The sequence below is a fragment of the Pipistrellus kuhlii genome, unplaced genomic scaffold, assembly GCF_014108245.1.
Source record: "Pipistrellus kuhlii isolate mPipKuh1 unplaced genomic scaffold, mPipKuh1.p scaffold_m20_p_71, whole genome shotgun sequence".
Lineage (NCBI taxonomy): Eukaryota > Metazoa > Chordata > Mammalia > Chiroptera > Vespertilionidae > Pipistrellus > Pipistrellus kuhlii.
In genome coordinates, this window is record NW_023425575.1 from 203,092 (window position 1) to 228,133 (window position 25,042).

Sequence of the window (25,042 nt, forward strand, 5' to 3'; positions counted from 1 at the left end):
TGAATTCACTGAGTTAATAATGTTGATCCCACTCTGGGGATTGCGCCCACAACCTGGGCCTGTGCCCCCACTGAAAAACAAACCATGACCTCCTGATTTTCTATCCACCGAGCCAACTGGGCTCCATTCATTTTTAAAGAGAGTGGGATGCAGAGAGGGAGAGTGAGAGAGAAAGAAACATTGATTACTAGCCCCCGCTAATGGGGCCAGGGAATGAACCCATGACCCTTTGGAGCTTGAGTGGATGTGTGTTTTCCTATCATTTTTTCATGCCCATATGATAAACATTTGTAACCTATATAAAAAGCAACAAAACAAGATGTCACTTCAGAAGAATAAGTATAATCAGGATCAAAGAAACAAAGTATAGAGGGATGGTGGTGACTGGGGAGAGGTCAATGGGGGGAAAAGGAGACAAAGGGAATACTATATGTAATACTTTAAACAATAAAGAATTTAAAAAATAAAAATGAAAAATAAAAAAAGAAAAGAAAAAGTATATCAACTGTCTTATAAACTGTTGAGAAAATGGACTCTATACATGGCTGAATGAAACATTAATTGGTGCCAATATGAGAAATGCAGTAGCATGTCAAAATATTAAATAGAATAATCCCATTATGCAAACATCCCATTTCTAGGTATTTATTTAAAAAAAAAACAACAACCCACATTTGCAGCCCTGGCCGGTTTGGCTCAGTGGATAGAGTATCGGCCTGCGGACTGAAGGGTTCCAGGTTCGATTCCGGTCAAGGGCATGTACCTTGGTTTAAGATACATCCCCAGGTGTGCAGGAGGGATCAAATGCACAACAAAAGAAATACCCATTTGCAGTTTGCTCTATAGCTCGTATCAAGCTGGTGTGGCACACCAGCTGATGTGGCCCAGGGGCATAGCACTGACCCATGAACCAAGAGGTCGCTGGTCCAATTCCCAGTCAGGACACATGCCTGGACTATAGGTTCCATACACAGTAGGGCGCATGCAGGAGGCTGCTGATCAATGATGTTTCTATCTCTCTATCCTCCCTTCCTCTCTGTCTAAAATAAACAAAAACATATTTAAGAAGAAAAAACAAAATACCCATTTGCAAGTCGCTCTGTAGCTCATATCAAGTGGCCCCAGGAAGACACAGGTGGTGACTGACCTTGGCCCACACGTCCTGAAGGCCACAGAGCCAGTCCATTCATTAGCTACAACCCAACCTCCAGGGAAGACACACTCACGGGGAGACTTGGTGGACACTCAAGCACATCAGCAAGTTCAGTTATAGAGGCTTGGCCCCAGCACTGCTGCTTCTCTTCTCAAGTTGCAGTAGGTCCTCACAGTCAATCTGCCTGGGGGTCGATCCCTTCAGTAATGTGCCCACAGCAATCAAGGCTCAAGGACAGGACAGGAAACGCAACCCACACACAGCACTGGCCTGGAGCCCTTAGCTGGAGTGACTCGGGAGGCAGTGGCCCTGATCCCTACAGAACATCTATCGATACTTGAGCCATGCTCCCAAGTCCCACAGATGGCCTGGCTCTACCTAATACACAGTCAAGCACAAAGATGCAGCCAAGTAGGAAGACAAAAAACGGGTCCCAAATGCAAGAAAAGGAGAAATCTCCAGAAGAAATGGAGGCAAGCAAACTACCAGATACAGAATTCAAAGCAATTGTTATGATGTTGCCTAAGAAACATCATGAAAACGTCAATAGCTTAAAACAGAACACGAAAACCATTAAAAATATAAGTCAGAAATGAAGGATACCTTAATTAGTCTAGACAACAAGTAAAATTTTCAAACAGTGAGTTCCTAATTCACACCCATAACAGAGTCTTTCTTTTCTAAATCAGAAAACCCCCCCATTTGTTCCCTAAGGGCAAAAATCAGAAAGTCTACCCTAGAAACCAGAAGCCCCTAAAGACGTTAAAATAATAAAGGGAACAAACCCTGTGGGAGGAGGAGAAACTCAGGAAGGAAGTCATCCTCACCCAGGGAGGCCAGGTTGCTGTAGTTCTCCAACATCACATCCAGGTACAAGTTCCGCTGAGCTGGGTCCAGGCATTCCCACTCCTCCTGAGAGAAGTCTATGGCCACATCCCCGAAGGTCAAAGGTCCCTGAAAGAAAAGACAAGTTTAACAAGAGGTCACCAGAAGAATTCATGATGTCACCCAACATGAAAACAGTGTTAGCAGACGAGAAAAAAAAAAATAAGGGGTGGGGGGGAACAACACACACACACACACACACACACACACACTCACAAAACAAACAGAAAAGAAAACAGTGTTAGGAGAAGAGGTTTGGACCAAGGGGAATATCCTGAAACCCCCAATATGATCACTTTGCCCAGTAACATTCTCTGATATGTTTTCTAACACTAACAAATGAGGATGACACATGTCCCAAAATCCCCAGTACAGACTTTACTTTTCAGGAAAATAAACTTTAAAATTAGGGCATCGACACGGGCATATGGGTTTCCGAGGGCTGTGTTTGCATCGTTCAGGGTCCAGGGTGTGTGTTTCTCAGCTAGAGATGTCATGCTGAATTGGAAGCATAATTACTGCCTGAAGTTAACACAGTCAACCACAACTGCACATTCCTAAAAATATAGATTCTGATCCAGGTTCTGAGATGGGGCCTGTGTTTCCACATCTGTAACAAGCTCACTTTTAACTTGTGATGTCAGCGCTTCTGGTCCATTTGTCATACTTATAAATACACAGCAAAGAAAACAGAGGGAAAAGTTCATACATAACATTTTTTTTAATTAAGTCTTTTTTAAAAATATAGTTTATTGATTTTTTACAGAGAGGAAGAGAGAGGGACAGAGAGTTAGAAACATCGATGAGAGAGAGACATTGATCAGCTGCCTCTTGCACACACCCCACTGGGGATGTGCCCACAACCAAGGAACATGCCCTTGACCAGAATCGAACCTGGGACCTTTCAGTCCACAGACCAACGCTCTATTCACTGAGCCAAACCGGTTTCGACCATACATAACATTTAAGTGAAAGAATTTTTCAATGGAATTTATAGTACTCGTGGAATAGGATACATAGGAACCACAATCCTGTATGAAATTTTACTATGAGTATTCTTAGAACAAGATTATTCTGTTTTTGATAGAATATTTTGTGAAACATAAAAAAAAGTTAAACCGTTTTACTCCAAACTCGATCTATTATACAATGAAAAAACAAACAGAGGTCAATACCTAATGAAGAAAACTCATGAATATTCACAGCAGATTCTGTGACTGAGAAGAAGAATAAAGACAAATTAAGCAAGTAAGAAAATGTAGCTCAAACAATGTTAATATTTTATGTGGAGACAGATACACTGATGAGAATTCACCTATAATATAAAATGGATAGAAAAATGAATTGTCATGTCAATGAAATCAAGGTTATTTTGTGATTCCATAAATTTCATGAACCTCCTTCTGAATAATACCCTTTGTGTATTATATACACAATAAGGAGATGAACTCATATAATGATAGAAAATATATTGGACCTATTGTTTCTTAGTTGCTAATTTATTTGGAAATTTTTGTGTGTCATTAGTGGAGAGCTACAATCATAGAAACTTACTTGAATTGAACATATATTAAAAATATGATTCTTGCCCTGATCGGTTTTGTTCAGTGGATAGAGCATCAGCCTATGGACTCAAGGGTCCCAGGTTCGATGCTGGTCAAGGTCATGTACCTTGGTTGCGGGCACATCCCCAGTGGAGTGTAGGAGGCAGCTGATCAATGTTTCTCTCTCATCAATGTTTCTAACTCTCTATCGCTCTCCCTTCCTCTCTGTATAAAATCAATAAAATATATTGTAAAAATTATTCTTGTAAACGTTCTAGAAAATATAAAAAGTGATTATGTCCAGTATGTCCATAACGTGAGTGTAGAATATAATGAGAATTCAAAGCAAGAAGGTATGATTGGTTAAAGCTCCCATGTCAAAACACTATGATCTATAAGAAATAAAAAGGGTTTTTATTGTTCACAGCAAATAGAAGCTAAGACGAAGAGGGGTCTTCTGGATGGTCTGTGTCATCTCTCAATAAATTCTACGATTAGGGGAGCATCTCAGCCAAGGGAGTATCAGGTGAACTGGAACAAAGGATACCAAGTGACTGAGGCAAGGAAAGGACATGTCACAGCAAAAATATGTAAGTAAGCAAGTCATTGTGAAAATGGTCACAAATAAACATTACTTGTGGCAAGTGTCAATCCATGTGTACCTCTCACATTCTGTAAGCTAAAGGTACATTTAAATAGCAAGTGTTTCTTATAATCTAGTGAGCAAGTATCTCCTATTTACTCTTCTTTTCAGAACTTGCTGAGCTATCCTGAGCAGTAAGATGTGCATTTTCTGCCAAAACTGGTTTGGCTCAGTGGATAGAGCATCAGCCTGAGGACTGAAAGGTCCCAGGTTCGATTCCGGTCAAGGGCATGTACCTTGGTTGCAGGCACATCCCCACCAGGGGGTGTGCAAGAGGCAGGTAATTGGTGACTCTCTCTTGTCTATGTTTCTAACTCTCTACCCCTTTCTCTTCCTCTCTGTAAAAAAAAATCAATAAAATATATATATTTTTAAAAATGTGCATTTTCTTACCCCTATTCTAGAGCTGATGCTGCAGCCACTTGAACCTAAAAGCTACATTTCTCTTTTTCACCGATACCCAGGCTTCTGGCCCCATCCTAGTAGGGATGTTAGACATGGCTGCCTTCCAATGTTGATCTGTCAGAGAGGAATGTTTTCAGTAGGTAAAAGTCATCAATTGAAGGTGGGAAATCTTCTTGACCTGGTGGAGCCTGCATAACATGAATGCAGAGAAGGTGCTGGTCAAAGGAAAAACCTATATAAACTGCTGACCTTGACTATCACAAGAAAAACAGTAATTAAATAAGAAAAGGAAAAGAACGTGAATAGCACTAACATCAGAAGTGGCAGGTTCTAAATCCACAGATGTCAGAGGAAAAGGAAACACAGCCTGGGACCCAGGACACATCTTTTACCTGAGAAGCAGCCATTGGTCCTGGTCGTGATCGGGGTCTGAGTTGTCCTCTCAGGTGACAGTGTGTTGAGGAGTCACAGAATGGGCCTTCAAAGACTTCAGCACAGCGTCTCAATCAGCTCCCCTCACCTCACCGTCAGAAGGACCTGGAAATGAGGAAGAGGTCACCCCTCATGTCCTGGGTCACAGGAGAGTCAGCGACAATGAGCTCCTACATGGAGCCACACTGTGAGTTTTTCTGTGTCTTCATGTGTCTCTCCTCCCAAAAACTTCCACAAACTCCTACAGAAATGAGATGAGCTGCTGTCCTGACCCCCAAACCAAACCGAGCACCCCTTTACCTCCGCTGAACAAAGCCTGCTCCCACTCTCACAAAGGCGTCCTGCAACCCCCCTGCTAATCCTGTCCCCACCTTCCAATCACCCGGGGCACCTCAGTGACCAATGATGCCCCAGCCAGGGCGGCTGTCCTCCTCCACGGGGGAAAGTGCACCTGAGGGCATTCCTTACAGCTCCTCAGGGGATCTGAGAAGACCCAGAGGATTTACTTCAGGATGTTCTTAAATATTAAATTGTCAGACATAGAAAAAGTAAATCAATTGAAGTAACACACACACACACACACACACACACACACATACAGGATGTTCTTAAATAATAAATTGTCAGACATAGAAAAAGTAAATCAATTGAAGTAACACACACACACACACACAAACACCCACACACACTCACAAAACACCACAGCCACAAAGCTGAGGCTTCTAATATTCCTTGAAAAAGCATCAGGTGGTGACAGACACAGATCACCTCTTTGTTGCCATCGCAGAACAAGGGATCCATGAGCAACAGACAAGTCTCTCCCCTCTGAGTGAATACAGATTGCAATTGAAAGCAAATTATTATAAAATTCCCAAGCCTTACGCACTGAGATTTGTCACTCTCATTCAAATCTGAATAAGACAATTCAGATGTTAAATTAACTATATAAAGCCATGCTCACTGGTTGAGATTGGACCTCAGAACCAGGAGGTCATGGTTAGATTCCTAGAAAGGGCATGTGGCCAGGTTACATGTTTGATCCCCAGTGAGGGGCATGCAGGAAGCAGATGATCAATGACTGTCTCTCCTCGGTGATTTTTCTTTCTCTTTCTCCTTCTCCTTGCCTGAGAGATCAATAGAAATGTCCTTAATACACACACACACACACACACACACACACACACAGGCAAACACACAGACACACACAAATAAAGCAACAAGCCAATAAATCATAACTTAACCATCCACACACCATCAGCTCACCCCTCACCCAGATCAGGGTTCCCCTCTTCCCACTGCTATGTATTTCTGTCTATGGATCTGTCTGTCTCCCTGTTCCCTTTCTCTCCACTGCGGACCTTACCTGTGTCCTCCTTCCTCTCCCTGCTTTTACTCCCCTTTTCTTTTCATTTTTAAAAATATATTTTATTGATGTAGAGTGGAAAGGAGAGGGAGAGGGAGATAGAAACATCAATGATGAGCGAGAATCATTGATTGGCTGCCGACTGGGGACCTTGCCCTCAACCCAGGCATGTGCCCTTGACCGGAATCACACCTGGGACCCCTCAGTGCACAGGCGGATGCTCTATCCACTGATCCAAACAAGCTAGGGCCGCCCCTTCTCTCTCTGTCTATCCCTACACCTGGACCATGAGACTCCTGAGGCCCATTTCCTCTCCTGGTCTCTCTGCTCCCATCTCCACACACGTCTGCGTATTTCCCTCCCCGCGCCCGCGTCCCCGCTGCTGCCTGTTGGAAACTGTGCCCCCCTGGCACTCAGACCTGATTAGTGGGGGGCCTGGGAAGGCGGGCGCAGACCCCCAGGCCGGGGCCATCCGAGCTCTTTGGGCGGGAAGCGCCGGGCGGGGGAGGGCAAAGGGCGGGAACCACTGACCAGACCTCCAGCCCCGCGGGGGCACCGGCGGCCCCCGGGACGGTTTTTGGCGGGAAAACCACGCGGCGGGCGGGGCCACAGCCAGAGGCGGACAGACCGCGGGCCGGGCCTCAGTTTCCCCCAAAGGAACGCGGCGCCTCCACTGCGCAGCCGCCGGGACGCGCACTCACCGCCGGGAGGGGCTCCGGGCGGGGCTCCCACTCGGACTTCAGCGCCCGCAGCGCCCTCAGCCCGCCCTGCGGGGAGGGGCCGGGAGCAGCGGCTTTAAAGCACAGACACCGCCTCAGGGAGCCGCCACCGGCCCCTCCGCAGCCGCTTCCGGCTGCCAGGACTGCGCATGCGCCTCCCTGCGGGGGGCGGGGCCTGAGCGGAGCGGCTCCGCGGTGGGGGCGGGGCCAGCGGGAGAGGAGGGGCGGAGCCAGGGGGCGGCCTGGGCCCCTCCCCTCCTCCCACAGGGACAGCCCTTCCTGGGGGAGTTCCCGTCATTGTTGGGGTTTGGCTGGTGGCCTGGCTGTGACAGGATTCACGAGAGAAGAGACTGGAGCAGAGAGGGCGGTGATTTTGCTTCTTTAAATGGAGGAGAGGGCCAGTACTTCTTTAATGGAACAACCATAGGGTTTTTATAGAACAAATGGCAGCTGTGGCAAAAGCATAAAGAGGGGAGGAGGAGCCGAAAACCGGTTTGGTTCAGTGGATAGAGCGTTGGCCTGTGGACTGAAAGGTCTAAGGTTCGATTCTGGTCAAGGGCATGTACCTTGGTTGTGGGCAGGTCCCCAGTGGGGGGAGTAGGGAGTGTGCAAGAGGCAGCTGATCAATGTTTCTCTCTCATCGATGTTTCTAACTCCATCCCTCTCTCTTCCTCTCTGTGAAAAATCAATAAAATATATTTTTTTTAAAAAAAGAGGGGAGGAGGAATCTGGAATTCACACAGAAGTTTCCAGATCCCAGAGGCTGTGCTCAGAGCTACTGGCTGGCCTGCCCTTCAGCTGCACATGCCCCAGGGAGGTGTCTTTCCCAGGATCTTCACAGGCCGGTTACACATTCTCACAGGGAAGTTACAGTGAATTGAAAAGGCTGGCAGATTGGGTTTGAAACCAGAAACTTTCTGCCTCCAATTTGCCTTAAATCCTCAGTGAGGAAGAGGTGGGAGGGGGAGAGCAGCCTGCTCTCTCAGCCCCTCCCTGTCTCCCCATCTGAATGGAGAGGCAACTTAAGTTAGGGAAGCAGGTGGATGGGGGTGTCAGACAGACCCAGCTATCATTCATGGTTAGCCACCTGATAAGGTCCCATCCAACAAAGAGGGAAACACGTTAATTTACATATTTTTCAAGGAATAAAAATTCCCTAATTGTAAGTTGTAATCTTCGAAGTCTTTGTGTTCTGGTAATGCATTTTTATTTATTTTTTAAAAAATATATTTTATTGATTTTTTATAGTGAGAAAGGGAGATAGATAGAGAGCTAGAAACGTTGATGAGAGAGAAACATCGGCCAGGTGCCTCTTGCACACCCCCTACCGGGGATGTGCCCGCAACCAATGTACATGCCCTTGACCGGAATCAAACCTGGGACCTTTCAGTCCACAGACTGACGCTCTACCACTGAGCCAAACCGGCTTCGGCAGTAATGCATTTTTAAATGAATATTTTTACTTTAATAGTCCCTATAACCCAGTTAATGGGTCATTTACACTGCCTCACCAGACTATTATGATTTCTGAACACATAATAATCTCACCACTCAGTGTATATCCTATATAATAAAAGGATAATATGCAAATTGTCCCCCGGACCAGGAGTTCTACCAGCAGGCAAACCAGCCAACCGTCCTTGTCCACACCCCATGGTCAGGATGGCCAGACCCCACCCATCCAGGAATTCAATAAATATATATTTACTGAGTGGCCAGAGATCATGATACTCTGGCCACTCAGAGTATATTAATCGAGAATGTCTCCTATTAGTTTTCCAAATATTTGGAAAACAATACAATTTTTTAAAGTTTCTTTAAATTGACTTTACAGAGAGGAAGGGAAAAAGATAGAGAGTTAGCAACATCAATGAGAGAGAAATATCAATCAGCTACCTCCTGAACACCTCCTACCTAGGATGTGCCCGCAACCAAGGTACATGCCCTTGCTTGGAATCAAACCTGGGACTTTTCAGTCTGCAGGCCAATGCTCTAGCATGCCGCCCCAGCCTCTCCCTCGTCCCCAGGCCAGCCGTGAGGGAAGCCCGCACAAGGCAGGGGGAGGGAGAACAAGCAGGGCAGAAGGAGGCAGCCTGAGGGAGCAAGCGCCCAAGCGCCTGTGGCCTGAGGGGAAGCCGCTGCCCACCCACTTCACCTTCCCTGGTCTCCCCCTCCCAGCTCCACCACCACCACCACCACCACCATACACACACACACACACACACACACACACACACCACACACACCCTCCCCCCACACACACACCCCCCACACCCCCCACACACACACCACACACACCCCACACACACATACACACACACACCCTCCCCACACACACACACACCCCACATCCACACCACACACACACCCTCACCCCCCCCACACCCCCCCACACCCCCCCCACACACACCCCACACATTCACACACACACACACCACACACAGCCTCCCCCAACCTCCCCCCACACACCCCCACACACCCCCACACACACACCCTCCCCCACACACACACACACCACACACACACCCCACACACACACACACACACACACACACACACACCCTCCCCCACACACACACACACCACACACACACCCCCCACACACACACACACACACACACACACCCTCCCCCCCACACACACACACCACACACACACACACACACACACACACACAGGCGGAGCAGCACACTGTCAGCACTGGCGGTCAAAGTCAGTAAAAAGGAGCTCAACTCCAACCACAACAGGGCCAAGGAGACCTCAGAAAAAGAACAGCAAGAAGCGATTGAACATATTGATGAAGTACAAAATGAAACAGACAAGACTTAATGAACAAGCCAGTGAGGAGATTTTTGAAAGTAGAACAGAAACATAACAAACTCCACCAACCATTTTTTCAGAAGAGGTCAGAATTGATCGCCAAAATCCCAAATATCGGGTCTAGTAATAATTAATGTCGTTTTTAAACATTCGTTTAAAATCTTGCTTGGCGTTGACTTGTATTGACATAACCTTCAAACACGTGGTATCTACAGAACATGTGAAGGGCAATTAACAAGTTTTGCTTGAAAAAGTTTGTGTTTGGTTTGGTTTTTGTTGCAAAACTAGGGCTAAGAAGATGGCGGATGAAGAGCATATTCGGCACTGCATGCTTTACGAGTTCCAATTAGGAAGAAAAGCAAGTGAGGCTGCAAAAAACATCTGTAGTGCTCTTGGTCAAGATGCAGTTAGCGCCAGAAAATGCCAGCATTGGTTTGAGAAATTTCGCGAGGGAAATTTTTCGTTAGATGACAAGAGTGGTCGAGGCCGTGTGTCCAATTTTGGTCAAGAATCTCTTCAAGCTCTTTTGGTGCAAAATCCTCAAATTACCCAACAAGAGCTTGCGACAACTTTAAATTGTTCACAAAAAACAATTTCCAATCAATTGCGTGCACTTGGCAAAGTCCAAAAGTTTGGAAAATGGGTTCCTCATGAGTTGACCGACAACAACTGTAATCAAAGAGTCACAATTTGCAGTTCGCTCCTCTCTCGTCAAAACCGTTTGCCGTTTTTAGAGCAAATTGTTACTGGAAATGAAGAATGGGTGCTGTATGTTAATTTGAAAAGGCGGCCTCAATGGTTGGACAAAAATGAGGCTCCGCAGCCCACGCCAAATCCTGACTTGCATGCGAAAAAAGTGATGTTGTGTGTTTGGTGGAATTTTAAAGGAATTCTTCATTATGAACCTTTACCATCTAACCAAACCATTACAAGTGCAGTGTATAGTGCCCAATTGGAAAGGTTAGCCCAAGCTTTAAGAGAAAAAGAACCCGCGCTGATTAATCGGAAGGGCGTAATTCTTCACCACGATAATGCACGACCGCATACTGCAAGAATCACTGCTGAAAAACTGCGCCAGTTGGAATGGGAAGTTCTCCCTCAACCTGCATATTCTCCTGATATTGCCCCTTCCGATTACCATTTGTTTCGTTCTTTGCAAAACTTTCTTCTTGGAAAAAAATTTAATAATGAAGAATGCCTCAAAAATGCATTGACCGAATTTTTTGCATCAAAATCACAAGAATTTTACAACAGAGGGATTAAAATGCTTCCTGAGCATTGGGCACAAGTAGTAGAAAACAACGGCAACTATATTGTTAATTAAATTTTGTTGTATTGTTTAAATAAATTCGATTAAAAAAAAATATTAGAAAACGACATTAATTATTACTAGACCTAATATTTGGGTAACAACATTTGCCAACCACCCACAAGTGTCTGCACTGCTTGGGGAAGAGGATGAAGAGGTGCTGCATTATTTGACAAGAGTTGAAGTGACAGAACTTGAAGATATTAAATCAGGTTACAGAATAGACTTTTTTATTTTAATGAAAATCCTTCCTTCGAAAATAAAGTTCTCTCCAAAGCGTTTCATCTGAATGAGAGTGGTGATCCATCTTCAAAGTCCACTGAAATCCAGTGGAAATCTGGAAAGGATTTGACGAAACGTTCAAGTCAAACACAGAATAAAGCCAGCAGGAAGAGACAGCATGAGGAACCCGACAGCTCCTTCACCTGGTTTACTGACAATTCTGCTGCAGGTGCACGTGTTAGGAGAAGTCATCAAAGATGACATTTGGGCTGAGACTGGTTTGGCTCAATGGATAGAGCGTCGGCTTGGGGACTGAAGGGACCCGGGTTCGATTCCAGTCAAGGGCATGTACCTTGGTTGCGGGCATATCCCCGGTAGGAGCAGCTGATCAATGACTCTCTCTCATCGATGTTTCTGGCTTTCTATCTCTCTCCCTTCCTCTCTGTACAAAATCAATAAAATATATTAAAAAAAAAAAAAAAAAAAAGATGACATTTGGCCAAATCCTTTACAGTGCTACTTGTTTCCTGACATGGATGATGAAGGGGAAGGAGAAGATGATGATGATGAAGAAGAGGAAGGGTTGGAAGATATTGATGAAGGGGATGAGGATGAAGGGGAAGATGAGGGGGAAGAAGGAGAGGAAGATGAAGAAGAGCACTAATGAACACTGATGGATTCCAACCTTTTTTAAATTTCTCCAGTCCCTGGGAGGAAGTTGCAGTCTTTTTTTCCTTTTTCTCTCCACCCCCCCCCCCTTGTGCTCAGTCACCCTGTTTGTGAGGTCTTTTTTTCTCCTTTACACCATGGTTCTCACCTTATTTGGGGGGATGTACCTTGAGCAGAATACAGTGGGAAAAGAATCTTTGCCCCTTTCTGTTCCAAATTCATTTATTTTTTAAAAATATATATTTTATTGATTTTTTACAGAGAAGAAGAGAGAGGGATAGAGTTAGAAACATCGATGAGAGAGAATCATCGATCAGCTGCCTCTTGCACATCTCCTACTGGGGATGTGCCCGCAACCAAGGTACATGCCCTTGACCGGAATTGAACCTGGGACCTTTCAGTCCACAGACCGAGGCTCCATCCACTGAGCCAAACCGGTTTCGGCCCAAATTCATTTTTATCCCTTCCTGTCTCAAGAAAACCTTAATCACCACCATCATGCTCTATGGGAAAAAAGAAAAACCTTCTGGTCCCTTAGATTTGCTGGGAGCTGGAGGTTGCTAGGCCCCTGTGTAGTAGTGCATACAATTCTAGCTTTTTTCCTCCTTTCTCTGTATATTGGGCTCAGAGATTACACTGTGTCTCTATGTGAATATGGACAGTTAGCATTTACCAACATGTATCTGTCTACTTTCTCTTGTTTAAAAAAAGAAAAGAAAAAAAAAAAGGGAGGGATTATAGAAGGTGAGCAAAGGGTGGGGTTGAGATGTTTGGGTGGGTTAAGTGGGCATTTTGACAACATGGCTTCTCCTTTGGCATGTTTAATTGTGATGTTTAACGGACGTCCATGCAGTCTAAGATGACATATTTAAAATAAAATTCTCTCCTAATGATGACTTGAGCCCTGCCACTCGATGGGAGAATCAGCAGAACCTGTAGGATCTTATTCGGAATTGACATTTCTCTATTGTAATTTTGTTCCTGTTTATTTTTACATTTTCTTTTTGTTTCACTGGAAAGAAAAGATGCTCAGTTTTAAACATTAAAAGTGTACAAGTTGCTTTGTTACAAAACTAAATGTGTACACACACACACACAGAGTATGTACACCCGAAACTGGTTTGCCTCAGTAGATAGAGCTTCAGCCTGCTGACTGAAAGGTCCCAGGTTCGATTCTGGTCAAGGGCATGTACCTTGGTTGTGGGCACATCCCCAGATGAGTCCTGGTCACAAAATATCAGGAGATACATATACAAATGAATGCCCCATGGGAATGTCAAAAAGTAGAGTAGAAGAATATTGAACATCTTGTCTCTGCAATGATTTTGTCAGTCCTTTGGGTGGCACATGCATAGGAACTGATGTTTACCACCTTGTACAAATTCAGCACTGGATACTGGAAAAGTAAAAAAATGTGGTGCTTTCATTTGTCTCCTCTATCCTGCTGTCCCTGGAACTTGCAGTGATGGCTTGGAAAACACTGCAGGGACAGCTAATGCCAAAAGACATACCTCTGGTCAGGCCATAAATATACAAAATAACTTTGCGCCGGGACTGGTTTGGCTCGGTGGATAGAGCGTCGGCTTCGGGACCGAAGGGTCCCGGGTTCGATTCCGGTCGGGGGCATGTACCTTGGTTGCGGGCATATCCCCAGTGAAGGGTGTGCAAGAGGCAGCTGATTGATGACTCTCTCTCATCGATGTTTCTAACTCTCTATCTCTCTCCCTTCCTCTCTGTATAAAATCAATAAAAATATTTTAAAAAAAATAACTTTGCAACCAAAATAATAAGAGGGTTGGTCTCTGGGGTTCCTCTACAAAGAATGACCAACATTAGGCTACATTCAAGAAAGTGAGAATAGCCGAAACTGGTTTGGCTCAGTGGATACAGCATTGACCTGTGAAATGAAGAGTCTCAGGTTCGATTCCAGTCAAGGGCATGTACCTTGGTTGCAGGCACATCCCAAGTGGGGGTCATGGAGGAGGCAGCTGATCAATGTCTCTCATAGATGTTTCTAGCTTTCTATCCCTCTCCCCTTCCTCTTTGTAAAAAATCAATATATTTAAAAAAAAAAATAAAGTATGCCTCATAATTTGTAAGACCCAATTTCATCATTTTAAATGATAAACTATGGTTAAATCTTTGGATGAAAACTTTGTATTATTGCTCTTTCTCTTTAGAATGATTCCGAAAAAGTTGAGATTAGACCTCAAATTAAAGGCTTTCTCACATTCTTTACAGTGTAAGGCTTTCCACCACTATATACAATACATTTTATTCAGTAAAATTTGAGCTGTGGGTACAGTCTCTTGCACATGCTCTACAATTGTAAGGACTGTCTTTAGTATGAAGTCTCAGGTACAGTTAAAGGCTTTTCTACATTTTTCACATTCATAAGGCTTTCTGCCAGGATGAAATCTGTGAAGTTCAGTAAGTTCTCAGAGGTGTTAAAGACTTACAACATTCCTCACATTTGAAAGTCTTCTCTCAAGTAAGAACTCTGCTGATGCCCTGATCGGTTTGTCTTAGTGGATAGAGCGTTGGCCTGTGGACTGAAGGGTCCCAGGTTTGATTCCGGTCAAGGTCATGTGCCTTGGTTGCGGGCACATCTCCAGTGGGGAGTGTGCAGGAGGAAGCTGATCGGTTTCTCTCTCATTGATGTTTCTCTCTATCCCTCTCCTTTCCTGTCAGAAAATCAATAAAAAATATTTTAAAGAATAAATAACTCTGCTGTACAGTAAAGCAGGAACACTGATGACTGCATTATATCTTCTACATGTATAAGGCTTCTGTACAGAATGAACTCTCTGATGCTTAGTAAGGAATGAGGAGCTGCCAAAGGATTTGCCGCATTCTCAATATTTATCTGGTGCAATGTTTCTCTGCAGTGTGAACTAGCTGATGATTAATAAGGGATAAAGACTGGATAAAGATTTTCCCAAATTATCTACATTTATGAGGCTTCCCTCCAGTGTGAACTCTGATGCTTAGTAAGGTCTGAGGAGCTGCTAAAGGTTTTGCCACACTATCTACATTTATTAGGTTTCTCTCCATTGTGAACTCTCTGATTAAGTAATGACACAACACGGAAGATTTTGCCACATTCTCTACATTTATAAAATTTTTCTCCAGTGTGAACTCTCAATTACATACTTGGGTCAAGTTTTTATATCTTTAAAGACACTTTAAGGCATAAATTCCTTAGTTTTGTAAACGGTATATTTTGAACAAAAGTCCTTTGTCTTATATCATGAATACAGAATTTCTACCCCATTATAATCCCTAATATTTACTGAGACTGAAGATCCAACTACATGATTTTCCACATTCTTCTGTTTTTAAAAAATTTTATTGATTTTTTTTACAGAGAGTAAGAGAGAACTAGAAACATCGAGGAGAGAAAAACATGAATCAGACACAATGCATTCTCACATAGAGCTGGTATGTTGTACTAGTGTGAAAGTGTATCTATCTCCTCATGAACAAGTATGCCAAGCCGCAGGTACAAATCTGCAGAATTTTACTCTTATGAAACAGATAACTATAGGCGGTGGGGTCTCCATGAGCGTCACATGTCTTCTGGCCACATTTCCTCTCTTATACGATCTAGAGGGGATACCATGGGACAAGTACATCCATGCCAATAGAGGATCAGCAAATTCCCTCACACAGCCTATTGAATGGGGACCAAATGTAGAGTTAGATGATATGGCGGTTAAAAGAGTCATCAAGATTGCACTGGCTATGACGTTCTACCTTGTCAAAAGACCTCAACAAAACCCTATGCAAACGATCAAGAAAAGATTCAATGCACTCCATGCGATCCTGTTCCCTGGGATTCAGGCACCAACCATTGATCTAGACCTAGCCTTGGACCTTTGTGAGCCCACTGAATGGATGAGCTCTGAAGAACTCGATGTGAAAATCTTGAACAAACTCTTATTTATTGATGACCAAGATCTTCCTGGGCTTACCTCAAGAGCCTTTGTTATTCAACTCAAGCTATTTTCATCATTTGAAGAAATGACTTCTTATTCAATAACCAGATCTCTTATCAATGATGGATTCTCAAGAGTGATGATTATTCAACAGGTGTCTGCTGATGCTGCAAGGTTTGTTAAGCTTGAAAAGAAGCTTATTGAACAACATACTGAGAAGTTTCAATACTTGAAAATTCTTAAGCTTGAGGACCATCACTTACTTACTCCGCAGTCATTTCCAATTCTCTTCAGGGCTGCTCTCTTGTTTAAAAAAATGAAGGAACATTTAGGGACTACAGAACCACTAAAGAGCTCAATGCAGAGGTCTCCAAGCTGGAGATTGAGGAGGCACTCCAGGAGTCACCATTCAAAAAGATAAAGCTGGCACAACTCGACTATGAGAGCCTAAGAGCCATCTACGGAATGACCAATGCGGACATTGATGCAGTTGTAGGCTCAGATGAGAAAGCCAAAGAGTCTAGTCATGAGCAACTCATTGCACTTTCAAGGCTTCTGGAAAGGCTCGCATCGGGAATGGATCGTTCTGCATTAAGAGAACAGACCTCAACACAGTAAAGTCCAGCTATTCGAATCATCTGATATTCACTTAAGAAAAACATGGTAGTTGACACAATGGCCAACGACCAAGCACCCAGATCCACAGGGATGCGCAGGGAGAAGAGAACGTGCACACAAGAGAAGAAGGCACCCACCAAACGAAGAAAAACAACACAAGCCGCAGAATTTAGAGGTGTTGAAATATGCACTCCAAGTGAAACACTTTCAGAGTCGCCTTGAGAAAGTCCGACGCCATCACAGATCTCTGGTTCTGAAGCTGAGAATGTCGAGCTTGTCAGAGAAATAACCCACACACAAATAGCGGAGGAGACATCAAAGAAGCAGAAGCCACCACCAATGGGAATGGATATTCTATCGAGGATGTTGGCTACCAGAGATCATCTTTCGGTCCTTTCAGTATTATCCGAACAAATGAATTGAAAAAGATAATGCAAGATGTTCAAATCGAGGTCACAAATGTTTTTCAAGACTTGTTGGAGCAAAGATTAGCAGTGATGTAGTTGACCTTTGGCCAGCACTCAGTCCACAGCTACGCTCATTTTCCCAAACTCAACAGCAATTAACCTCTGAGAGTAGGACTAATCGGATGCGCAGTATGCACTTTTTCTGAAAAGTACAATCAATAAAGTAGAAAAATCTGAATGATAATATAAGAAGAAAAAAACAGATCAGATGTCTCCTGCACTGGGAATGTGCCCGCAACCAAGGTACGTGCCTTTGACCAAAATGGAACCCTTCCATCTGCAGGCCGACACTCTATCCACTGAGCCAAACCAGTTTCGGCACATTCTTCAGTTTTAAGGTTTCCCTCTAGAACACATGTGTCAAACACAAGGCCCGTGGGCCAAATCCGTCCCGCCAGGCCTTGCAATGTGGCCCGCACCACGCTGTCATCACTGCACTCCGCTGCGTTTCCATCACAATGACAGTTTATGACTGTTCAGTAAACCATTCGGCCCGCGATTTAGGCTGGATTTTAGATTTTGGCCCCTTCTCTGATTGAGTTCGACACCCCTACTCTAGAATGTATTCCAATGTGTGGAATAAGGTATGCGTATTGATTAAAGATTTTAGGATAATATTTACATTTGTATCGTTTCTCTCCAGTATGAATATTGCTTTCAACTAAGTTTTGCATACTGAATAAACTTTCATACATGCTTTTTATCTGCTGGGCTTCTATCCAGTAATAATAACCACCAGATGTTGTATAAGATATAAATGAGGACATAAGACTTATAATTAATAAGGCCTAATTTTATCATTCTCAATGAAGATTAAATCTATGGTTAAGTCTTTGGAAAAATACTTTTTTGTTTCTACTTAGAATGATTTTTTTTTTTTAATGTATTTTGTTGATTTTTTTACAGAGAGAAAGGGAAAGGGATAGAGAGCCAGAAACATCGATGAGAATCATCGACCAGCTGCCTCCTGCACAATCCCCACCGGAGATGTGCTAGCAACCAATGTACATGCCCTTGACCAGGATTGAACCCAGGACCTTTTAGTCCACAAGTCAATGCTCTATCCACTGAGCCAAACCAGTTTTGGCAGAATGATATTTTTTTTTTAAACATATTTTATTGATTTTTTTACAGAGAGAAAGGGAGAGAAAGAAACATCGACCAGCTGCCTCATGCACAAGCCCTACCGGGGATGGGCCCGTAACCAATGTACATGCCCTTGACCGTGATCGAACCTAGGACCTTTCAGTCCGCAGACTGAAGCTCTATCCACTGAGCAAAACTGGTTTTGGCTAGAATGATACTTAAAATGTGTACTAAGTTTGACCACACATTAAAGTCTCCCTCACATTTTCTACAGGCTTTCCTTCACTATAAAATCTCTGATGTTCAGTAAACTTTGATCTGAGGGTAAATGCTATAGCCCAGTGGTCTGCAAACTCATTAGTCAACAGAGCCAAATATCAACAGTACGATTGAAATTTATTTTGAGCCAAAATTTTTAAACTTCTTCTAATGCCACTTTTTCAAAATAGTCTCAACCAAGCCGTAGTATTTTGTGAAATAGCCACACTCAAAGTTGCCAAAGAACTGCGTGTGGTTTGTGAGCCACAGTTTGCCGACCACGGCTCTAGCCCATTCCCTAGTTTTGTAAGGTCTCTCTTTAGTATGAAGGCTGTAAAGTACAGTAATACATGAATAGCATGGAAAGGCTTTTTTATATTTTACAAATTAATTTGGCTTTTTCCCAGTATAAATTCTGTGATATTCACTAAGTTCTCCCTGGTAAACACTTCTAATACTCCTCACATCTGTAAGACTTCTCTCAAGTATGAACTCTTTGATGATAAGTAAGAGATGAAGAATGGCTATAGGCTTTGCCACATTCCCTACATTTATAAGGCTTCTCTCCAGTATGAACTACCTGATGCTTAGTAAGGTGTGAGGGCCTACTAAAAGCTTTGCCACATTTTCCACATTTATAAGACTTCTCTCCAGAATGAATTCGCTGATGTTCATGAAGGGAGAAGGAACGGCTAAAGACTTTGCCACATTCTCTACATTTATAAGGCTTCTCTCCAGTATGAACTTTCTGATGTCGTTTAAGCTTTGTGGACTCACTGAATGCTTTGCCACATTCTCTACATTTATAAGGTTTATCTCCAGTGTGAACGCTCTGATGCTTTTTAAGGGATGAGGACTGGCTAAAGGCTTTGCCACATTCTCTACATGTATATGGCTTCTCTCCAGTATGAACTCTCTGATGCCTAGTAAGGACTGAAGAGCTGCCAAAGGCTTTGCCACATTCTCTACATTTATAAGGCTTCTCTCCGGTGTGAATTCGCTGATGACAAGTAAGGTGTGAGGGCCTACTAAAAGCTTTGCTACATTTTCCACATTTGTAAGACTTCTCTCCAGAATGAATTCGCTGATGTTCATGAAGGGAGAAGGAACGGCTAAAGACGTTGCCATATTCTCTACATTTATAAGGCTTCTCTCCAGTATGAACTCTCTGATGTCGATTAAGCTTTGTGGACTCACTGAATGCTTTGCCACATTCTCTACATTTAGAAGGTTTATCTCCAGTGTGAACGCTTTGATGCTTTTTAAGGGATGAGGACTGGCTAAAGGCTTTGCCACATTCTCTACATGTATATGGCTTCTCTCCAGTATGAACTCTCTGATGCCTAGTAAGGACTGAAGAGCTGCCAAAGGCTTTGCCACATTCTCTACATTTATAAGGCTTCTCTCCGGTGTGAATTCGCTGATGACAAGTAAGGTGTGAGGACTCTGTAAAGGCTTTGCCACATTCTCTACATTTATAAGGCTTCTCTCCGGTGTGAATTCGCTGATGACAAGTAAGGTGTGAGGACTCTGTAAAGGCTTTGCCACATTCTCTACATTTATAAGGCTTCTCTCCAGTATGAACTCTTTGATGGGTAGTAAGGTGTGAGGACTCTGTAAAGGCTTTGCCACATTCTCTACATTTATAAGGCTTCTCTCCAGTATGAACTCTTTGATGGGTAGTAAGGTGTGAGGACTCTGTAAAGGCTTTGCCACATTCTCTACATTTATAAGGCTTCTCTCCAGTATGAACTCTTTGATGGGTAGTAAGGTGGGAGGAGCTACCAAAGGCTTTGCCACATTCTCTACATTTATAAGGCTTCTCTCCAGTGTGAATTCTCTGATGATAATTAAGGGATGATGTTTTACTGAATGCTTTGCCACATTCCCTACATTTATAAGGCTTCTCTCCAATGTGAATTCTCTGAAGATAAGTAAGAAATGAGGAATTCCTAAAGGTTTTGCCACACTTTTCACATTTATATGGCTTCTCTCCTGTATGAACTTCCAGATGGTAAGTAAGGTGTGAAGACTGGCTAAAGGCTTTACCACATTCGCTACATTTGTAAGGCTTTTCTCCAGTATAAATTCTCTGATGACAACTAAGCCATGGTACAGAAATGAATCCTTTGTCACATTCACTACATTTATAAAGCTTCTCTCCGGTGTGAGTTCTCTCATGATAAGTAAGGTTTGCGGACCATCTAAAGGCTTTGCCACATTCTCTACATTTATAAGGCTTATCTCCAGTATGAATTCTCTGATGCTTAATAAGGACTGAAGAGCTGCCAAAGGCTTTGCCACATTCTGTACATTTATAAGGCTTTTCTCCAGTATAAGTTCTGTGATTTACAGTGCTACCAGAGAGCCAATTACATGTTTGGCCAGAATCTTTACATGTATAAGGTTTTCCTCCACTATGGATTTTTTTCATTTTATTTAGATTGAATACTTGACTAAAGATTCTACCACAAGGATCCCAATTGTAAGCCTCCTCCCCAGTATGAATATTCTTTTGTTCATTATAACTTGAAGACTGATGAAAAGACTGGACACATTTACTTCCTTTGTGTGTCTTCTCCACAATAGGAATAACCTGATGTATGTTGTGATTGGACATTTGGTCAAAGACTTTGCCACTTTTATAATGGTCTTCTGCAAGCTCACTTGTCCGATGATTAAGATATAACTCTTGCTTAAAATGTTTCCAATGTTTAATCCATTGATAACTGCTATCTTCTTTATGCGTACTCTGGTAATAATGGGAGAAAGAAAGACTTGTAGTGAGATTTATAATTTCATTAAACATGTACACTCATTCCATACGTACCATTTTGTGATACTCATTAAACCAAGATGGCTGTGTAAAAAAAGCTTTCCTAATTTATTGAAATTACAGATAAAAAAATAAATACAGCCGAAACTGGTTTGGCTCAATGGATAGAGCGTCGGCTTGGGGACTGAAGGGTCCCGGGTTCGATTCTGGTCAAGGGCATGTACCTTGGTTGCGGGCATATCCCCAGCAGGGGGTGTGCAAGAGGCAGCTGATCGATGACTCTCTCCCATCGATGTTTCTAACTCTATCTCTCTCCCTTCCTCTCTATACAAAATCAATAAAATATATTAAAAAAATAAATACAAAACATTGTCAGAGGAAGAAGAATAAATCCTTGTATAAAAGATTGCCAAATTGCCCAGCCAGCATGGTTAAGTGATTGAGCTTCGAAAGATAAACATGGTTATGGTTCCATGATTAGTAAGGGTTAATGATCTGACTGCGGGATCAGTCCCCAGTGGGAGGCATGCAGGAGGAGGCAGCCAATGATTCTCTCTCATCATTGATGTTTTCCTCTCCCTGTTTGTCTCTCTCTCTCTCTGAAATAAATAAATAAAATATTTTAATTTAAGGAATCATAAAAGATTGCCCAATTGTGCACATTTTAACTTTATAGGTATGTTATAAATCTATACATCTTAGATATGATTGCATGAAAGTTAATTCCACCCTACATTTTAAATAATTCAAATAAATATTTACACTAGAGAATATGTGAATTCCTAGCTTTTACAGATTTCCTTTCCAAGAATGCTAAACAATAAAAAGTTGTTGCCAATCTTCATGTACAGAAACACACTGATCTGCCAATGTTACTGATTTTAACCTGGAAAAATCCCAAATGTATAATACACCTGACTTCTTAAGGTAACAAGAATTTGATTATAAGTGTTCCAGATTAGTTCTGTTTCAATTAATATCCTCCCTTCTTATCATATTCTTCCTCAAATTCCAAGGCTTTCAGTAAGTGTACATTATGAACGCAACACCTTTTTTAAATCTCACCAGTATTATTTTAGGGAATAAATCTTGTATTCCAGGCTTTGGCATAAGGATCTGGTTATCTTCAGATGACATAGCTGGAAAAAAAAACAAAAAACACACACACACACACACACACACACAAGTTTTTAAGTTTTGACAATCAGGTCAGTGAACTTTGAAGTTAACAGCACATATTCATCAAATTACATTTTTTAATACTCCAAGAGCATGAAAAAAATTCAATCAAAGCTCAAGATAGGTACAATGAGGAAAACTCACATCAAAGAGGGGCAATGAGTTCCTTATATTTTCCAATGATACCTGCTTAAAACCCCTGGCACACAATGGCAATATTACAAAAACACTCCCAATGTCCAGTTACTTCATTGGAGAGAGAGCGATGAGGGAAGTGCACATTCAATGTCCTCCCTATTTCGAAACTTCTTGAACAACAAGAAGTGCGAACACAGATTGAGAACAGAATGGCAGTATATGATGAGAGTCCTGTAGTGGCTGCTACAAAGAAACAACGAGAAATTGAGAACCACAAACAGTGGTAATGAAGATGTATATCAAGACTAAAAAGATACCAAAACCGGTTTGGCTCAGTGGACAGAGTGTCAACGTGTGGACTGAAAGTTCCCGGTTCAATTCTGGTCAACAGCATGCACATTGGTTGCAGGCCCATCCACATAAGGAGGTGTCCAGGAGGCAGCTGATCGATATTTCTCTCTCACTGATGTTTCTAACTCTCTCCCTTCGTCTCTGTTAAAAAACAAACAAACAAACAAACAATAAAATATATTAAAAAAATAAAAATACTAGCCGAAGCCGGTTTGGCTCAGTGATAGAGTGTCAGTCTGCAGACTGAAAGGTCCCAGGTTCGATTCCGGTTAAGGGCATGTACCTTGGTTGCAGGCACATCCCTGGTACGGGGTGTGCAAAAGGCAGCTGGTCGATGTTTCTCTCTCATCAACGTTTCTAGCTCTCTAACGAGACCATCTTAACTGGGAAATTAAACAGACAACCGAACCAAGAATACAATAGTGAAAACTGCTGATAGAAAGTAGAATTGATTCCACAGATGGCTATTATTTGTCTCTTCTTATAGAAAAAATGTTCAAAAGACTGCTTGTTTACAATTCTGAAATCTCTACAAAATATAAGTCATGCATAGAAACAGAAAAAGTGTATCATCAAAAATACAAAATAAAAGTAATCAAATGAGCTGAAGCCGGTTTGGCTCAGTGGTAGAGTGTCAGTCTGCGGACTGAAGGGTCCCAGGTTCGATTCCGGTCAAGGGCATGTACATTGGTTGTGGGCACATCCCCAGTGGGCGGTGTGCAAGAGGCGGCTGGTCGATGTTTCTCTCTCGTCAATGTTTCTAGCTCTCTCTCTCTCTCTCCCTTCCTCTGTAAAATATCAATAAAATATATTAAAAAATATAAAATAAAATAATGAAACTAAATATCTTAAAGCCAAAAAGGTGGGGAAAAAACAAAAACTCCATAATATCACCAAAAATATTATATAACCAAAGTAAAAATACAATAAAAGAGTACTTTATAAACAACACATCAAAAGGTGAAATTAAAAAACATAATAGCCAAATTAAAAAATACAGTAGAGGGATCCAAGATGGCTGTGCCCAGGTAAACACCTAGCCGCAGCCGCACACAACAATTTCAATAAAATACAACTAAAATATAAAATGGACATTACCCAGAACTACAGGAAAGTCGACTGACTGGAAATTCTACAACGAGAAGCAAGGAGAAAACCAGAAGGAAGCGCGGAGGAGCTGGAAAAGCCCAAGGTACAGAGACATGCGGCACAGGCGGAGAGGACGGAGCCGGAGAGGAGGGAGGCCGAATGCCTGGCTGGCGTTCCCTAGCGAGAAGGAGATAAAACTCCGACTATGCTGGGCCCCAGTTGTGACTGCTCTGAACCCCAGTTCTAGGCCAGACCCCGGGGACCCAGGCTCATCCATACGGAGCTGGGCTGTAAGGAACCCCGGGGAAGCGGCGAAAGGAGGTCCCAGAGGCACGCACAATGCGCGCAGAGAAGGGATGGTCAGCTGTGCCGCGGGATTGCCCTGGCTGGAAGGAGACTGGGGCTCCAGTCTGCTCTGAACGCCACCTCCAACTCCACTTCCAACTGAACTGAACCCCAATACCGGGCTCATTGGGGGAAAGCCTAGACTGTTTGGCAGCAGGTGAAAATCGAGGGCACCTATCTCTCAGAGGTGCTTTGCAGTGAGTACTGAAGGACCCTGAGACGCAGGATCCGCATAGGGCGGGGCTGACGGAGGCCAAGGCTGTAGGCTCCACCCTGAAATCCTGTCCCATCTGTAACTGCGAAATGCGACAACGAAATAGATCACAAACGAAAGAAATGGAGGACAAAAAGAGACTGGATATAGAGTTCAAAACTACACTTATAAGGTTTTTCAAGAATTTCCTAGAAAAGATGGATAAGACGTATGAGGATATGAAAAGAGATCAACTAGAATTAATAAGGAGTCAACAAGAAATGATAAGGGATCAACAAGAAATAAAGAATACATTGACTGAAATAAAAAATATTATACAGAGTCCTAAAAACAGAATGGAAGACTGCAAGAATCAAGTCAAAGATTTGTAATATAAAGAGCCAGAAGACACTCCTCCGCAGAAGCTAGAAGGCAAGAAA

At 42.9% G+C, this 25,042-nt stretch overlaps 2 protein-coding genes across 14 annotated transcripts in view; both read right to left on the reverse strand.

Annotated features, from left to right (window-relative positions):
* The window catches only part of LOC118710240 (zinc finger protein 420), a 241,764-nt gene that overhangs the window by 43,789 nt on the left and 172,933 nt on the right, over positions 1–25,042 (reverse strand). The window contains exons 9-10 of the mRNA XM_045575959.1: positions 22,373–22,446; positions 1,981–2,107 (exon numbers count right to left, since the gene is read on the reverse strand). Of these exons, the coding sequence (XP_045431915.1) occupies positions 1,981–2,107; positions 22,373–22,446 (201 nt within the window). The remainder of the gene's footprint in view (positions 1–1,980; positions 2,108–22,372; positions 22,447–25,042) is intronic.
* Positions 18,492–25,042, reverse strand: part of LOC118710213 (zinc finger protein 208) — a 141,251-nt gene continuing 134,700 nt past the window's right edge. For all 13 annotated transcript variants that reach the window (XM_045575951.1, XM_045575958.1, XM_045575954.1 and 10 more), the window contains one exon: positions 18,492–20,835. In XM_045575951.1, coding sequence (XP_045431907.1) covers positions 19,013–20,835 — 1,823 coding nt within the window. In that variant the 3' untranslated portion in view covers positions 18,492–19,012. The remainder of the gene's footprint in view (positions 20,836–25,042) is intronic.